This window comes from Lepidothrix coronata, unplaced genomic scaffold, assembly GCF_001604755.1.
Source record: "Lepidothrix coronata isolate B3197 unplaced genomic scaffold, Lepidothrix_coronata-1.0 Scaffold65, whole genome shotgun sequence".
Classification (NCBI taxonomy): domain Eukaryota; kingdom Metazoa; phylum Chordata; class Aves; order Passeriformes; family Pipridae; genus Lepidothrix; species Lepidothrix coronata.
The window spans coordinates 2,954,197-2,972,027 of record NW_016690245.1 but is presented as its reverse complement, the minus strand read 5'-3'; the positions used below and the strand labels follow the sequence as shown (position 1 = coordinate 2,972,027).

Genomic DNA, 17,831 nt, shown 5'->3' with positions numbered 1-17,831 from the left:
GTATTTTTCCCTTCTTTCTTTGTAAAAGGTGAAAAAAAACCATGCACACAGAACGGTGAAAAAAAAATTAATAAAGGAAAAAATTATTCTGTGCAAATGTATCTATCAGAGAAAAGAACAGTAGCAGAAAAATGTACAGTGGCCTTTTTCTGAAGCAAATAGATGTGGACTGTGATAAAGAAATGGAACCATCTTCACCACTCATTTACAACAGAAGAGATGTGCCAATTTTTCACAGTGAAAAAAAGGGATGTTGCTACCTGGAGATAGAACACATTTGCAACCTTTTTTATCTATTTATTATACATGGCAATTTTGAAAACGTTTTTCTCGCTTCTATTCTCAAAATAACCAGTCTCATCAGCATTTATATTTCTGACTGTTTTTCCCTTTTGACAGAGCACATTTTCTTGCAAAAATAAATGCTTGTATTAAAAATGTCCTCCAAACTTGGCATGCACAGAAGTTAGGATGTTGTTTTGACATTTGATGTGTTTCAGTAAACATTTTCAAGAAGAGAGGCAACTAAGTATTTCCTTTTCCTTGTGTAGCTCCACATTTAGGTACTAAATACGTTAATGAAATTCCGCTGATACCTTTTTTATTGTTGCAGAGTACTGAGGTAACATGCTCTGGTCCAGACCATCTATCTGCTTTAGCTTCTCACACACAGCTTCCACGCTCATTGTGCTCAGAGACACATGTGATCCTCCTGTGGTTGATCCTGGTCCTGTTCCCTGTAATGTGAGAAAACGTGCACATAAGACTTGTTCAAGTACTCAGTACACCTAGAATTTCACAATACACACTAACACAAATCAAGCTGTGTTCAACTACATTTTCAAATTAAGAGATGAGAATAAGAATGCACAGGCATTTTTAATTGCTATCAGAATATCTATATATTGGGAAACCTTTATTATAGGTATTTATACAAGAAAAAATCCCAGTATCTTGTGTCTTGCCTCTATGACAAATTAACTCTCCTAAATTATGTCAAGAAAAGAAATATAAAAATCAGAAATATTAAGTAAGGGTTAATCAATTTAAAATGCACTTTCACTCACAAGTTTCCCCCTGATTTTAGTGGTTAGTTTAGTTCTGGGATGTTTGGTTTTTTCAAATAATGAAGATACAACTCAGATCTTCCTGTTTTAAAAACTCCTGGTTTAGTATGAGACAAAGATAACCTAAAACATAACTCCTCAATGACTTGGATTCTTTGGGTAATTTTAGCAACATCTGTCCATTTTCCAGATGTTCCTTCAGCTCCATTTATGCAAGATCAGCCCAGGGGCTGTGTACCACAGTACAGAAACACTCATCAGCACTGCAACTGCCCTCCAAGATACTATGAGCATGCTTCATACATCTCAAACTTTGGCAGGATTTAGGTAGAAAATATTTATGATTCAGCTTTGAAAACACAGGAGTTGTCCTGTTAATGTTGCCAGCTTCTGGGAATTTCAAAGAAAGGGTGGAAAACCAAACCAAATGCATCTGCATGTAGTCAGTACACTAAGACAGTATGTTCTCAAAAAACCCCCACATATTCCTTGGATGGGGACCTGTGCAGTTACACCAGTGATTCCAAACTCCTAAAAGCAAAATCAGAACCCGTTCTATCAGCTATAAAATACTCCCTATGTAGGTACAGAGTACACTCTCCTGGGAGGGAGGCTGCACCATTGCTTTTTCCTGAAGTTTTGGGTTCAGCACTGTAGACCATGCACCAAACAGCTCATTTCGGGAGGATGCAAAAGAGCTTCTAAAGCTTCAGAGCTCATCATCACATACATAAACACTGGGATGTAAACATGCACTTTGACTATCCACAGTTCAGTTAATCAAATCTTATTATACTCAAATCACCAATGAAGACTGGTTCTATAATTGCAATACTTTCCCCCCATTTTTATTTAATTACTTCAAAGTTGTTTAATCTTTTAGAATTAATATAAATTAATAGATCTAAATATATTGCTTATGAAAACCAAGGATCATCATAGAGAATGCCATTAACAATATCTGAATTATCTAAACTAGGATATTTACAAATAATTTATTCAAATAGTAATTCCAAGGCAGCAATCCAAACCTCCATTATCTACTGTCATTTAACCTCAGAGTAATTTCTGACATACTGTTGTTAAAGATATGCTGATCTGGGGAGGTAGGCATTCTCCCCAGCTAAGCTTCTCACAGTTTCAAAGTTTAGATGATATTACATGTAATTCCCACAAGTTCTCTGCCAGATGTGCTTGAAATGGACTTAAAAATAGCTGTTAACTCCTTTTGGGAACACTACAGGAGGTTGTTGGGAACTTAAGCCTGGCGGTTCACACACTTGCCTAGAAACAGCTGGGGCACTAATCTTTGTTCCTGTGACCATTTATAATTTTTTTTTAGTGTGATGTCCACTGGATACTACACAAACAAAAGATATACCCCATTTTCTGGGAAGGCAGTCTACCTAAATTATTGCATAAATTAGACATCATAATTCCAGTCCAGTCTAGGCTCTTAGGCAAGGGCTTGGTATTCCTTCTGAGGACAAGACAGCTACTTTTCAGATTCTGCAATGTATCCCTAATTAAGTGCCTACAATACCTAATTAGTTATCATACAGGCATCTAAAGGACAAATTTTATGTCTTAATTTAGTCTGACTTTTAGCACATCTAAAATCTACATCGCATTAAGGATACAAGCCAACCATCAAACTGATGAAGATGACAGGACCCATAAACTATTTATCATATACTTTTATGAACATCTTTATTTTTCCCTCTTAAAAAATCTTTTTTTTTTTTATTTTTAGCTTTTCTTCAGAATATTGGTTTTGTCCATTACTTCCCCACAAACACACTATTTACTATTGGCATGAGTTAGATAAAACATCAGTGAAGACAAGATAATTTAAATCTTAATTATTTTTTGAAAAAAAGCTTATCAATTAAAACAAAGGAAACCATTGTAGCCAAAATTACATTGCAGCACTACTAAAATAAATGATCCCTAAGCAATGTATGCAAGCAATTGCCTTTGTTCTCGGAATCTATTGAATACATTTATGATATATCTAGAAATAAATGAAGTTTTAAACACTTCTAATTTAACAGTTCTCCTTCAGATCAAAATGGTTTTTTAGCAATCAAGAACAAGCTATTCTTTCTGCATGCATGAAGACTTAGTTTAGAAACTTTGCTTTCTGTGTATAAAAAGAAATACATAAAAGAGCTAAAATATTTAGACTATTTTTGTTAAAGTGTGAACTGTTTGAAATAGATGCACATTAATCCAAATCATTCTTTATGAAAAGAACTCTCTGAAGAATAAGTAATGTAATAGCTTTAGGGATATTGTCATCATGTAAGTGAATTAAAACTGTACTTAAACTGACACATTTTTCAGCCTTAGTGGTTTTGTGAGAGATGCTTAGAGAACATTAGTCTGAAAAGTATTTGCCATGCAAAAGCTAAAAGCAGCTTGTCAAAACAAACCTCAAGGCTAGTAATGAGCATTAGTTTACAGACAGCCCAGCAAGAAGCGCCAGTATGAGAGCTTCTGAAATGACTCCGAAACAAGTGAATGATAATTCACAGAAAGTGGCTGTACCTGTCTGGTTTTGTTTAACCCAGATTCACACAGCTTTCAGAAAAGGACAAAACAGAATTAAAAGAAACAACAGCTTAAAGCGACATCACAAAGGTTGAACATACAGACGACATGCTTTAAAGTAAACAGAGGGAATCAGTGTTAGGACACAAATGGGATATTTTCATAATGTGATGAAACTTCTAAGACAGATCTTCACAATATACATTGAGGATATGCTATACAAGTACTATTTTCCTATGAGCAGACTACTCTGGTTTGCACTCATAAAAAAACCAACACTTGCTATATTTTGTTTTGCATAAAAGTTTTATATAATGTTTCTGATGGAAAATCCTGCTTTTAATAAAACATCCTCCGGTCATTTCAAGATCACATTATACCACTGATGTATCTCAAATAGCTTTTAAAACTTCTGTATAACTGAACCTGCCCACTACCCTTGCCACCACCCAAAAAAAAAAGCAAACCAGCACCACCCACAGAATTGAAAAGTTATATTCAAAGCACAAAAGTGCTACATAAAAGCACTGGAAAATCTGTAAGAAAACTCCCATGCCATACATTTTCATTCATGCTCAAAACTTTGCAAATTACTTCCAGTTTTTCAGAGTGCTGTATATTTATCTATCTATACTATATGCTCTGGGCCACATTAGTTCTCATTCAAAGCACACATATTAACTACATCTTAACGGATTATATATTCAGTGCACTATGAAAAAATGTATTTAAACAAACAAAGTAATTATATCACAACAAGCTGCACCCTAACTAGTCACAATTAACAATGCAAACTAAAGCATAAAATCAAGTTTATTACAGATTAGCACTGCTAATGCTGGTTTGATTTCTAACATAATAGAGGATTCTGTGAGCCATTCTGTGTTACCATTCCATGTCTGGTAACACTGCATTCCACCTACGAACTCTTCAAAAGAGCACTCAAAAGTTATTCAGAAATAAGCATTTGTACAGTAAAACCAGCAGAAAAGCATGTTTGCCTCCATCCCAGATGTCAAAGGCTGTCAAAGATATCTTAAGTCTATTTCCGTTAGTGATTTAAGCCAATACCCTAAAATTTGCGATGCAGTTTCATGCCAATACAACTAAATAGATGGTATTTGGTAAACTTACCAGTTTGACACCTATGTTTTGATCCATTCAGTAAAGAACAGTTACGTACAGTCTGAGATAAATAAGTTTTATCATCAGCAACAGAATCCAAATATAGAAGAATAGAAATATAGAAACATAAAAGTGGTAGAAGGTGTATCAAATTCTCGATACCGGATGACTGTTCCCAAAATATTCCTCATTTCTACTAAGCTAACATAGACTTATACTGATATTATGGGACTAATGATTAGGATCTGAAAGTTCAGAACTTGGCCAACCAACTCCAATGTCAGACTGACAACAACACTGAAGCCTTAACTAGATCACATAACAGCCTCAACACAGCTCTGTCAACTCAGGCAATAAGCAGCAATGATGATCTGTATATAGAAAAAATTATACTCCTGACTAATCCTTTTTTTTTGCCCTGTTACAACTCAAACATCCAAAATAATGATTATTTTCTATTTTACACAGAAGTCAAATTGCAACATTTCTGGCTCCTTGCCAGTTTTGATTCTACATGCTCTTCTTGTTTTCAATCAACAAATCAGTTACACATCTTGGTTTTCATTAACTACTTTGTGCAGTTTTTTTAGTTTATTTAATTACTTTGCATGCACCAATCCATTTAATAAGCAAAGTTGTATCACTTATACAGCAGCAATGACCCATTGATTAAGAGCTACCTAAATAGGTGGATGAAATTATTGTACTCATTATCTACAGATAATTGTAGTAAATAACACAAGTATAATACTGTTTCTTTTCACAGAAAATTCAATAAAGTTGACAAAAGAAGTTGTTTTAGAATAGGTGAAACCCTGACAAGGTATCACACAAAATATCATATCCTGACTAACAAATATTCCTGTCAACTACCTATAGACTTTAAAAAAAATTCAAAGTTTTAGTAATATTTAACCTATGGTGTAAATCTAAGTCTTAGAAAAGTACATGATCTGATGTGCTGCACTACACAGATTCACTGTAGTATAAATTAAACTCAAAATTACATCTAATAAAATCCTGCATTATCATAATTTCACACAGAGTTTCTTTTTAATGTTTTAACTCCTGTATTTTCTTCCTTACTTACAGGCAATAGATTCCATAACTTACAGGAATCTTTTAAATTGCTGTTTGAAGCTGCAGCCTGTGCGTGCTTTAAGATACACACTCGGCAGCAACCTGAAGAGCAACCAGGTCCAGCCCTGCTGCTGGAACTCATTCACTACCCTGAGACTAAATCCCACTTTTCCAGGCTTGTGTCCCTTTTCACACTCATGGATACACACACACTTCAGTTCATCACTCTAATACTTTTGAGAAAGTTCTTTTTTGAGAAATTTCAATGGTCTGGGAAGAGAATGGGATACTGAGATAAGGAATCAAACACAGGGAAGACTTCAGCATCTTCAAAAATACACTACAAGGAAAAATTACTCCCTTCATGCAAGGTAGCTAATAATGTGGGAGAGAGAACTTCAGGGTACATTTTCCATTGCATCACCCCCACATGGTTGCTCAGTGAAAGTTACGTGCAGTTAAATACAGTTTGGAGTTTGTGTGGGGTTTTTTTTTTTCATTGCATAACAACAGAAAGACATTTCTGCAATGATCTACTAAAAGAAAAAATAACTGAGATTAAACTATAACTATTGCCAAGAACCATCGGCAGCAAACATTAAGAGAATCATGACAGTCATGTGAACCTCTTTGTTTCAGTAACAAATCATGATCACAATTAGAGTTAAAACTTTTATCATAAAGATGACTTTTTTGTGTGAATACTCAGGATAAAACAAACACAAATCATGTAAAAGGTAGTTGTTAGCATTCTGACTCAAGAATAAGCTTATGACCAGCAATTTTTTTTTCCCCATTTCTATCCAAAGTTGCTTTATACAGTGTTACCTTCAATAGCTTTATGTCACCAAATAAAGAAGTGGGGTTCGGGCGAGAGAGTTGACTGAAGCAGAAAAACACAGTTACTTCTAAAATTTAAGCACTGAATGACCAGCTGTCATTCTTCACTCTGTTTAACTACCACAACACTCTTTACTGAAAGCTCACCACAGCTACTGAGAAAGACAAGGGGAAAACTACAGGGGAAAATAGAATACATCTTAAAAGTGACATATTAGCTCTTAAATTCATTCACGAACTACATTAGTTTTCAACTACTCTATTTGCCCACCAAAGCCACTGATGCAGTGTTAGTGAACTGCAGTTATGATTAATGCAGACTCATTACTGCTGAAAAAGCAATGAGATGCTAAAATTTCCACACCACATGACTACTCATTTACCATTGAGGGGTCTGTGGGTGAAGGAAGCCCCTCATCAGCATCCTCCTTGATAACATCCTAACAACAACAAAATATTATGGTTTGGGTAAAATGATCAAGGGCTCAACAAAAATTATGAAGTAAACAGTGAATGAGAATGATCTCATAATAATACATAATTCAACAGAAACACATTTGTTTTAAGTGATTAAAGCTTTTACAACCTTTTAACAACTTTGCTCATTGTATCAATATCCTAGAATTAAAGTGATGGACAAGTGAGGCTTTTACGTTTTTATCTTTCCTTAGTTCATAATTCCATTTGAACAGCCATCTGTCAGTAAAATAAATACTGTTAAATAGGAAATTTATTATTCTATAGGAAGGTAGAAACGTCTGCTCATTTCTCCTTTTCAATGGGTAAAGTTGAATTATATGTACTTGCAAAAACATTTAAGATAAAATGTATTTTGTTTTACATTTCTTTTAACATTTTAATTTGACCTTCCAGTTTCTAGTATTTGTTACAACATTAAAGGATGCAATTTTATCTTCTACAGATATGTCAAAGAATTCGTGACATATTATTAAAAAAAATGGAACAAGTTTACAAGTAACACTCATTTTCTTACAATATTACACTACATCAATTTCAGTATTATAGTACAATTGGCATTTTCATTAAAATATTTTTTGCCAGTATTACTCCTTTAATCTTGATATATGGATGTCAGAATTTGTTTTCCTCTGTACTGAATTTCTAAAGTTAAAACAAAATACATTTTACATTACATGTTAATAATACCTTTGCTTAAAATATTTATAATATAAAGCTTATACTTGTCTAATAGAGAATAATCATTAATAACCTTCATTTTCATTACTCACTATATTTATTGTCTAGGTTAGTATTTGAATTACCCTTCAAAATACTTACTAGGCCATTGTTCTGATCTCTGGACAAACTCGTTTTTAGTGGTGGACGTGAGATGAGATGAGAACTGCCAGGGTAATACCTTGGCATGTAAAGATATGGGGCAAAGAATGGCTATGGAAAAAAAAAAGTGTAACAAAAAAGGGACAAACAATTACACAAATCAAAATGTAATAATAAAATAAAAATCATTTCAACAAAACACATCCTCTAGTTGAATTTAATAAAGTGAAAAGAGAAATTACTAATAGCTTTCTTTACTTTTTGCATTGAACAGAATTCAGTCAAAAGCTCTGTAGTGAGTTATTCAAAATCCCTCAGCAATTGACACCCTTTCATTCTCCTCAGAGCCAACAGGTGCTCTGGCATGGTTTTCTGGAGGAACAGAGTTGGAATGGTTTTTTTGGTAGCTACACTCTAACATATGTTTTGAGTATGGCAAACGGATAATTTAAGGATAATTCTGACAATTTCACTCTCTGACCTTCTAAACTCAAAATCAGATGCTCAGTAAAACCTGCAATCATTAATAATAGCCAAGACAATTGTATCAAACAAACAAAAAGCGTGACACATAACAGCATCACTAGAACTTCCCATATCTGTGGCACCCAACCTGAGGGTTTTCACAAATGCTAGATTTTATAAATTTATAAATAGATTCTTATAGCTGACAGTATTTGAGCTTTGTTTTGTTGGAAATATATTAATGCATGTTGTTCAATACAAATATCATTTTAAAGGACAATGTTAATTTAGACCTTAGAAAAAGAGAATTATAGCGCTCATTGCTTTCAACTCATTACCTAGTTCTTAATAAAACCCCCAAAACAACAAATAAACAAACAAACAAAAAAATCACAAAAACCTAAAAAAGTCTCAAAACAATGGCTGTATTACAGATTTCTGTAGATTTCTATCTATAGCGTTTCCAAAATTGTATTATCCAGCTGTTTAACAAGAGAACATATTATTTGGTTTGTGTTTCTGCACATGACAAGATTTTGATTAATCTACTGTAGCAAATTCAGTAAAGAGTAAATAATTGTATAACTCAAGGGCCAGTCTATGAGGGCAGAGTAAAATTTGTTGAAATATTTCACTTTAGATCTGTCAAAAAAACCTTCTGTATTCAGAAGGAGCCCTATATGAATTAACAATTTTAAGTTTAATGTCTGAAGGTATCACTTATGTAGATGGGATATGCTAAAACTTCAAGCACTTTATGGAAAATAAAAATGGTCCCATATTCTTAGCTGCTAGAGGGAGACTCTGAACACTTTCACACAATTACCACAGAAATTTCATATGCTCTTCCAACGTACGAAGTTACACAATATGCACTGTAACCAATAGTCTAAAAGGGGAAGTTTGGTTTGGTTTAAATATGTAGGAGAACCAATACCTAGCCTTTGCCTTACATTAACTGGTTAGTATAGAAAGATGCAGAAAACTCACTGAATTAAAATTATTCCACTGTCATAAGACATATTCTAGAAATAGTATGACCTTTTTTTAAAGAGAGATTTATTTTCAGAAAATATAATGGAATAATCTAATGCATCAGTTTTCCACTAAAAGTTTTAAACCACATGGAAAACCCCCAAGCATGAAATGCTTAATGATCATACTGCATGCAAGTGCCCAGCTCTCACTGCAGTGCCTGTTCTCTGAAATACACACCGAGCACCCACTTGCTGGTTGCAAGACATCAAACTACAAAGCAATGGAAAAAAAGTTGTCCACTAACGCAATTATCTCACAGTTCTTCCATAATTTCTAATCAAGTCTTGAACCCACTTCAGCTACTCCACTGTTTCCCAACTGTGGGATTAATTCTCAATTATAGGCTTGAACACTACAGACTCAATCTTCATTTGAAGTATAATACACGTATCATAAAAACATGATATCAATATAAGTACATATTGGGCATAAATCAGTGTAGAGTTGCTCTTCAAGTCTGCACATAGCCTACAAAACACAGAAGTGGTTATTATTTTTTCAAGACATCAGAGAATTTTCTCCTTTTTTGAAAAAAAAAAAGCACTCACATACCATTAATTCTAGCTCCCACCCAGGAAATCCCAATTAGACTTGCTTACTGCTATGACCTTCCATATAAGAAAAATGATCTTCACAATGATCGATGAGAGCTGCAGTTCTTAGAACATGAACTTGAATTCAGCTTGTAGCCAGGCCATTAGACAGTGGTCAACTGCACATTTCAGATAGTCCTATACTGATAGCCAGAGTGCTAAGTTGAAGACCTGATAAATAGGACTGCCATTTTTCCTTTCCAGCTACTCAGAGGTAGAACGGGATTTTAAACAAAAAATTAATAGATTATGTCACTGCAAGTTCAAGGTCTATAACACAGAAGAATCTAAAGAACAAAGATGAAACATACGTAATAAAAAAGTGTATTTCCTAAAAATAAACAGAGTGTTTGCCCCAACAGCTCAAAGGTTTCTTTGTTAAGCGCAAATGAATGCTTAAAGACAACAGGACAAGAACCATTCACTGGTCAGAATATGGCACATATCCCCAGAACTCAGAGTGGCTTTGAATAAAATTCAGCCATTTCCACAGAAGCATTTGAATCCATTGTGTTGTGTCATACCAGTACTCAAGACTTCTCTCGGAAACTTCTACTGGGGAGAGCCTATTCTTCAATTGCTATCCTTTTTTTTTAAACACCATTCTTACAAACACCTGAGAAGTGAAATATGATTGAAAATTCTGAAGGAAACAGTCTTTCAGGATGAATTTCCTACTCTTAAAAGGTTCTCATCACTTATCTCAGTATGTGGTGTTCATGACAGTACTTTCATGAGTCTAAAGTAATGAATTCAGCTCTCTTGACAATATGTGTAAGTGAAACACCAAAAACAATTTTACTTTAGAAGGGTAGTATAAAATTCCAGAGAGAAAGGCCAAAACTGAAGCATTTTAGTCTTCAGGAGGCAAAAAAGTAAGCATACCTCTAAGCCTGTGTATGTACTTCACTTGTAAGAACAGCTGATGACTCACGAATAATTGTTTCTGTAATGCTTATTAGAGCCAAAAAAACCCATACAGGTTTCAACGGTATATCACCCCTGACTTTAAACCTTGTCATGTACAGTAACACAAAACAGGGCAAAACAGACACAAAAACAGGGCTTCCAATGAAACACCTATTTTAACGAAGCTGAGCTAGTATCAGCACAAATACTCATGTGACAAGTGTTTATCAGTGTTGGACCACTTCAAAGTATACGTCATTTTACATTATTTTCAATGAAACAGTATGTCACTGTATTGAAGGTATATAAGGATAATTTTAGAATAGGTAACTTAAAAACTTCTATGCTACATGTACTCTTTTTTTTTTTTTGCTTTGGTTAGTAAACACTGATTTAGGAATAATTCAATTTACTTTTCAGCTTACTAGTTTATACATTTACCTACAATCAAATCTACTTAAAATTGAGGCTATTTCCTGTAGATAGAAGTAAGCTATGACTTATATCAGCTATGTTTTTTTTTTACAATAGTACTAAAAAAAAATTTAAAAATAAAGTTTAAAAATACTGAATACATCCTGCAAAATCAGAAAGTTTAGACTCAATTTGACTACACAGTATTTAGCACTTCATTTCATTTTCAGGTGAGCCATTCCCAGGATTACGTTTTCTGAGGCCCACAAATAGCTCAAAAATGTATTTTTTATGCAATTTATGTTAATTCCTTTAAATTAGTGCAACACTGGATTAGGGAAAAGATCACAGAATAACTTTAAAAAGAGACAAAAGGGAAGACAGACATACATTCTTGTAATGTAGCTCCCCACTTGAGTTTCTGTATGTTTTAACAAAAGTCACCAAGAAAAAGCTGGGATCCCTTTCAATGTCTGTGAGTCCGCGAACAATTGAGTAAAGTTTACCCTCCCCCCCCTCACCCCCCAAAAAAGCCCTGCAATATCCTACAACTGAGCAGTGTCAAAATGATTTGACCTTTTTTCCCTTTGTTAATTTGTTTTTTACCACATTTCTCTCCCAGACAACACTGACTGAACGTTACTGTTGGATTTGTCAACTCTTGGACTTTTCTGAACTCCTAAATAAAACTTGCATGGGTATTTCACTATTTTATAGATGACATCTGCAGTATTACCAGATTGAATCAGAAGAATGTTAATTGGATCTTGATTATTTACCCGATTGTAAAAGGGATGCTGAGGTCCTGTCATACCACTATAGTAACTGCTATGAGGTTGTGGGGATAAAACTCCGCTATTGAAAGGTCCATTGAAGGAGGTTGTAGAAGAGCAAGCTGATGAGGGCTGACTGAACAGAGATGTTGCTCTTGCAGGTGCCTCATGTAAAGGCAACGTGGGATAAGGAAGTCCTCCAATATTCATCTGGTCTCTTGCAGCACGAACATCTGAAAAATAAATAGGTAAGATTTTGCCTGAGGTATTTGGAAAAGCTTTCATTTGTTTGCCAATTCATTGCAGTACATTTTTGTGTATTTAACTCCCATCACAATTCACCAAGTAGAATGTCAAATTTCAGCTGCATTCGGTTGATTTCTCTCGATGATCACATCTACATAGGAGTCTTTTAAGAAAGTCAGGACAATTCATTGCATAAATTTACATAGCATACTAAATGCCTCTAAACATTCAGATTTTTTTTTAAACATGGCATAAAGGAACCTAACTGTCACTCTCCAGTGACCTGGCAGGAGCTGTCAATATTCTCACAGGAGGTGCTAATGAAACCGAGGTCCCCAACACGCCTCAGCCCAGGCAGCGGGAGCGACCAGGAGCGCGACAAGGCAGTTTGCACAGCCAGGTGCACAGGAAGGGTGTAGTCACCCCACTGACTCAAGAGGTGAGCTTCACTGGTGGTCATCACCCTCTGGGAAGGAGCTCAGATATGGTATCCACAAGGCAGAAAGTTATGTCCTCTGCACTTGCCAGGAAGGGTGCGACAACCCAGACAGAGCTCCCATCCAGGTCTCAGGCTGCAGGGAGGGCCAGAGCCAGTCACCAGTATTGGACAGCAGTAGAGACAACAGCTGTGTGGAGTGTGACCAGGCAGACGATCCTGGTCCAGCCTGGTGGCACAGCTAAGTGAGGAAGCAGAAAGGTTAAGGAGCATGACAGAGTCCAACCAGAGAAACTATTGGAATCATGCTCTGGCCTCTCTGAGACAGAACAGCCACCAATAAAAAAACAGGATCCAGGGGGTCCTGTATCCTCCCCCCAGCAGGCAGAAGGCAGTTGCGCCAGGGGAGGTTCAGGTTGGACATCAGGAAGAATTTCTTTGCTGAAGAGGTGGTTAAGCATTAGAAGGGTTGCCCAGGGAAGTGGTTGAGTCACCATCCCTGGAAGCATTCAAGAAACAACTGGATGTGGCATTTAGTGCTGTAGTTAAGTTGATGTGATGGTGTTTGGTTAAAGGTTGAACTCGATAATCTTGGAGGTTTTTCCCAGCCTTAATGATTCTAAGATTCTAAAACAGTATCTCAAAAAGGAGTGAATGGAGGGAAGTCCTCACTCAGGGCAGCAGACACCCCACCACCCCCCCCCCTTTACCCATCTCACACTCCCAGGTGCCTCTGTACAATAGGTATGAGGCTCTGGATGTGAAAGGCCAGTCAATGGATGATGACAAAGACAGTCCATTACACCAGAGGTATTCAGAGGGTCAGAAAGGCCTACACCTCATATCAAGACCAGTTTCACAAGGAAGAGAAGATAGATTGCAGTTGTAGGTGATTCCCTTCTAAGGGAAACAGAGGGTCCAATATGCTGTCCCCTTCAGAAGCCTGCTGCCTCCCTGGGGTCTGGGTTAAGGACACCACCAGGAAAGGCCCTACCCTGATATGGTCCTTGGACTACTATCCATTACTGGTCTTCCATGTGGGAGGCAATGAAGTTGAAAGGCATAGTCCAAGTGCAACCAAAGAGACTTGAGGACCATGGGACAATTGGTGAGGGAATCTGGAGCACAACTTATTTTCCCTCTATCCTTTCAGTTGCAGGCAGTGCAAGAAGAAATATATAGACCCAGTATATTGATAACATGGCACCATGGTTGGTGTCACCACCAACATTTTGTCAGTTTTGATAACAGGAAGGCCTACAGGGCACCAGGCATCAGACAGGATTCACCTTTCTCAAAATGGGAGAGTTTTTGCCTGAGAGCCAGCACGGCTAATTCACAGAGCTTTAAACTAGACATGACAGGGGAGGGGCATAATATTAGGCTTGCCTATGACAAACTGTGCAATGACATATCAAGGTTAGAGGGATGCAGTGCTGGTGAGGGCCCTCAGCCAGTGGCTCTGTGCTGGAGCACTCTTGAACTCTTATGGAGATCAACCAGGGGCTCCTGAGGTAACGGAAGCCAACAGGGAAACATCAGTGAAAGGGACATTCCTCTAAGAAGGTGACATGACCAACAACCCAGCTGAGGTGCCTCTACATCAATGCACACAGCATGGGCAACAAACAGGAGGAGCTGGAAGCCACCATGCTGTTAGAAAAATATGACCTAGTTGCCATTCTGGAAACTTGGTGGGAATGAGTCTCAAGACTGGAATGTGACTATTGATGGCTACAGGCTGTTCAGAAGGGACAGGAGAGGAAGGAGGGGAGGAGAGGCTGTCCTCTGCATCAGGAGATGGATAGATTGCAAATTTTTAAAAATAGTAGAAAGGAGAACCCCAGGAACTACTAGCCCATCAGACTCACCTCTGTGCCTGAGAAGATCATGGAACAGATCATCCAAGACACATGGAGGACAGGTAGGTGATCCAAGACAGTCAGCACAGCTTCAACAAGGGCAAGTCCTGCCTGACCAACCCAGTGGCCTCCTATGGTGGGGTGACCATGCCAGTTGACAAGAGAAGGGCTATAGATGTCATTTATCTGGACTTCTGTAAAGTCTTAGACATGGTCCCCCACAACATGCTTCTCTTTAAACTGGAGAGAAATGGATTTGATGGTTGGACTTTTAGATGGATAAGAAATCAGGTGGACACTCACATCCAGAGGGCAGTGGTCAATGGCTCAGAGTCACAGTGGACATCAGTGATGAGTCGTGTCCCTCAGGGTCCATATTGGGACCAGTGTTATTTAATATCTTCATTAATGGACAAAGGGATTGAGTGCACCCACAGCAAGTTTGCAGATGACACCAAGCTGAGTGGTGCTGTTAACACACCTGAGGGATGGGATGTCATCCAGAGGGACCTGGACAAACTCAAGAAGTAGACCTATGGGAATCTCATGAAGTTTAATAAGACCTCATGCAAGGCTCTGTACCTCAGTCAGGGTAACCCCCAATATCAATACAGGCTGGAGGATGAACAGATCAAGAGTAGCCCTGCCAAGAAAGACTTGGGAGTGCTGGTGGATGAGAGGCTGGACATGAGCTGGCAATATGAGCTTGCAGCCCAGAAAGCCAAACATATCCTGGTAAGAACCCCCCTGGAGTTCTGCATCCAGCTCTGGGGTCCCCAGCACAGGAAGGACATGGACCTGCTGGAGTGAGTCCAGAATAGGCCACCAAGATGATCAGAGGGCTGGAGCACCTCTCCTGTGAGGAAAGGCTGAGAGAATTGGGTTTGTTCAGCCTGGAAAAGAGAAGGCTTTGGGTGGATGTAACTGCAGCCTTCCAGCACCTGATAGGAGCCCACAAGAAAGATGGAGACTATTTATAAGGACATGTAGTGACAGGACAAGAGGGAATGGTTAAAGCAGTCCATCTGCTAAAGCAGTCTCCAAAGTAAGAACAGCAGATTCTGCCCTCCAAAACAGAGGCTTTAATCTAGTATGATCTGGCCATTACAGCAAAGCTAAGTGAAACGGAATGGCGTCAAATCAGTGACGCCAAATCAGTGACGTCAAATCAGACAATCTGAAGGTCCGATTTGATGAACAAATCAGTATTCTGGGTAACATGCAAAGTAGCTGTACTTAAAATGAAAATAAATAATAGAATTGTCATTTTCCATTTATTTGAAAACATACCTGCAATGATTTCGCGCAGTTTGGGATCCAAGTTCACAGTACAAGGCAAAAAGGTTCTTACATCACGTGCAACAAGAACAGGTGTTCGTGAGGATAAAAATACTTCAAAGTTCCGTATGTCTGCATCAATTTCAAGTAGAGGTTCAACATCTTTAGTTGTAGGAATATTCTTTGAAATTCTGGGAGGGTGAAATTAGATACATCATAAGCCATATTTATTAGAGTATGACTTCTGTTTACATAGTGATATTCTAGGGTGAAATACTAGTACACTTGCATCCATTCTCCCTGTTCTCTGTAAAATAAGAGAACCCATAAAGAACTGCACTGTCTGCAGAAGGTTTAATGTAGCATTTTCTGATATGCAAAAAACCTCAAACTGCTAAACAATCTGATCTAATTGTATTCTTCAGAGAAATGGCAAAGAAGCCATACAGAAGACAAAAATCAGATCCAGAATTTACAGATCAGTAAAAACAAATCTAAAGTCAGGGGAAGTTAACATTAGTCAATGTTAACCTCAAACATCTATTCAAATTCCTATACCCAAATCAGAAAGTCCATTGTTAAAAAAAACCCTCATTTTTAAACTAACACCTTTTGTAACAGAACACTCAGGCATCTTTAATATTGATCAAAATCCAGCTGTGCATCCATGGTAAAAAGTGGGAAAACAACCACCTGCTTTCAAGTAATTCACCTTCTAAGAAAGGAAGCCACAAAGGATAGCAACAAAACCATGAGACATGATCAAAGTAAGGGACTGTTCATGCATTATGACTATTGTCAAGCAACAGTGGGGGTTTTGTAAGCACTTGTGTAAAGGGGAGTTTCTGTAAAGGAAGGAACAAGGAGAAGGATTAAATGTTAGTTTTGTGGGAGTTTATGAGAAGCTCCTACCAAATACAATCAGGTGATAGTGGGTCAGATGGACCTATCTTATTTGGTATCTTATCTCATAGTACCAAGATCTCATCTAATATCAAATGAGAAATGATAATCTAAGGATTACTAAGATGAAAAAATGTTTCTCATTCCCAGTATAATAAAAATGGAACCAGTGAAAGAATGCACTGAGAATGGTGAACACAGTTACAGTAATGGCTATAAAGTGACTGTGACAGCACTCTACACGGATACTAGTGAAGTAACCACATTGTAGGTAAAGGAAAAACAGAAAAAGTTGTGAGAAAAAATACACAAAGATAAAGAACCTTATACAAATACAAAACGGATTATGCGTCTCAGTAGTTAGTGGCTTCTTCCAAAGACATATTATGACTACAGTGCCGTGAAAAAGGGTGACAGCATAGATATGTTGACTGTTCTATGAGCTGCTGTAACTTGTCGAAAAGAAGTTGGCATAGCACAAAGAAAGTGTAAGAGTTTTCTCTGATTACAGGACAGTTAAAGCAGCTAAGGCAACTACCAGTGCTGTCATGGGGGAGTGCACTGATGCATGGATGGGAAGGGAGGAGCCCTCGTGCCCACCCAGTAACTTATCAGTACAACCAGAAATCTCTTACATTAAATAAATTCACATTTGTGTCTATGAAGAGAAAAAAATGCAACACTTAAAAGAACTGCCCAACTGGTTGTAACTGAATTGTATTTTTAATAGACCTAATGAACTAAGTCTATAATTAGCTGAACAATCTTACCTTATTTCACAATTTAATTGCTTTTTAAAAGCAACAATCTTTTTTTTTATCTTTATTTTTAGAACCTCCATAAAAGGTAAATTTTATGTACCATGGGATTTTTCCAGAGACAACAGTGGCTGATTTACACAGAACACTTAGCACTTAATGTTAAGAGAAATAAAAGAATTGAGGATCAAT

General features: G+C 37.1%; 1 protein-coding gene across 1 annotated transcript in view; it reads right to left on the bottom strand.

Moving 5' to 3' along the window:
• Window positions 1-17,831, bottom strand: part of KIDINS220 (kinase D-interacting substrate 220kDa) — an 84,822-nt gene that overhangs the window by 12,323 nt on the left and 54,668 nt on the right. Inside the window, exons 23-27 of the mRNA XM_017818119.1 lie at window positions 15,991-16,169; window positions 12,163-12,389; window positions 7,965-8,075; window positions 7,049-7,105; window positions 597-737 (exon numbers count right to left, since the gene is read on the bottom strand). Coding sequence (XP_017673608.1) covers window positions 597-737; window positions 7,049-7,105; window positions 7,965-8,075; window positions 12,163-12,389; window positions 15,991-16,169 — 715 coding nt within the window. The remainder of the gene's footprint in view (window positions 1-596; window positions 738-7,048; window positions 7,106-7,964; window positions 8,076-12,162; window positions 12,390-15,990; window positions 16,170-17,831) is intronic.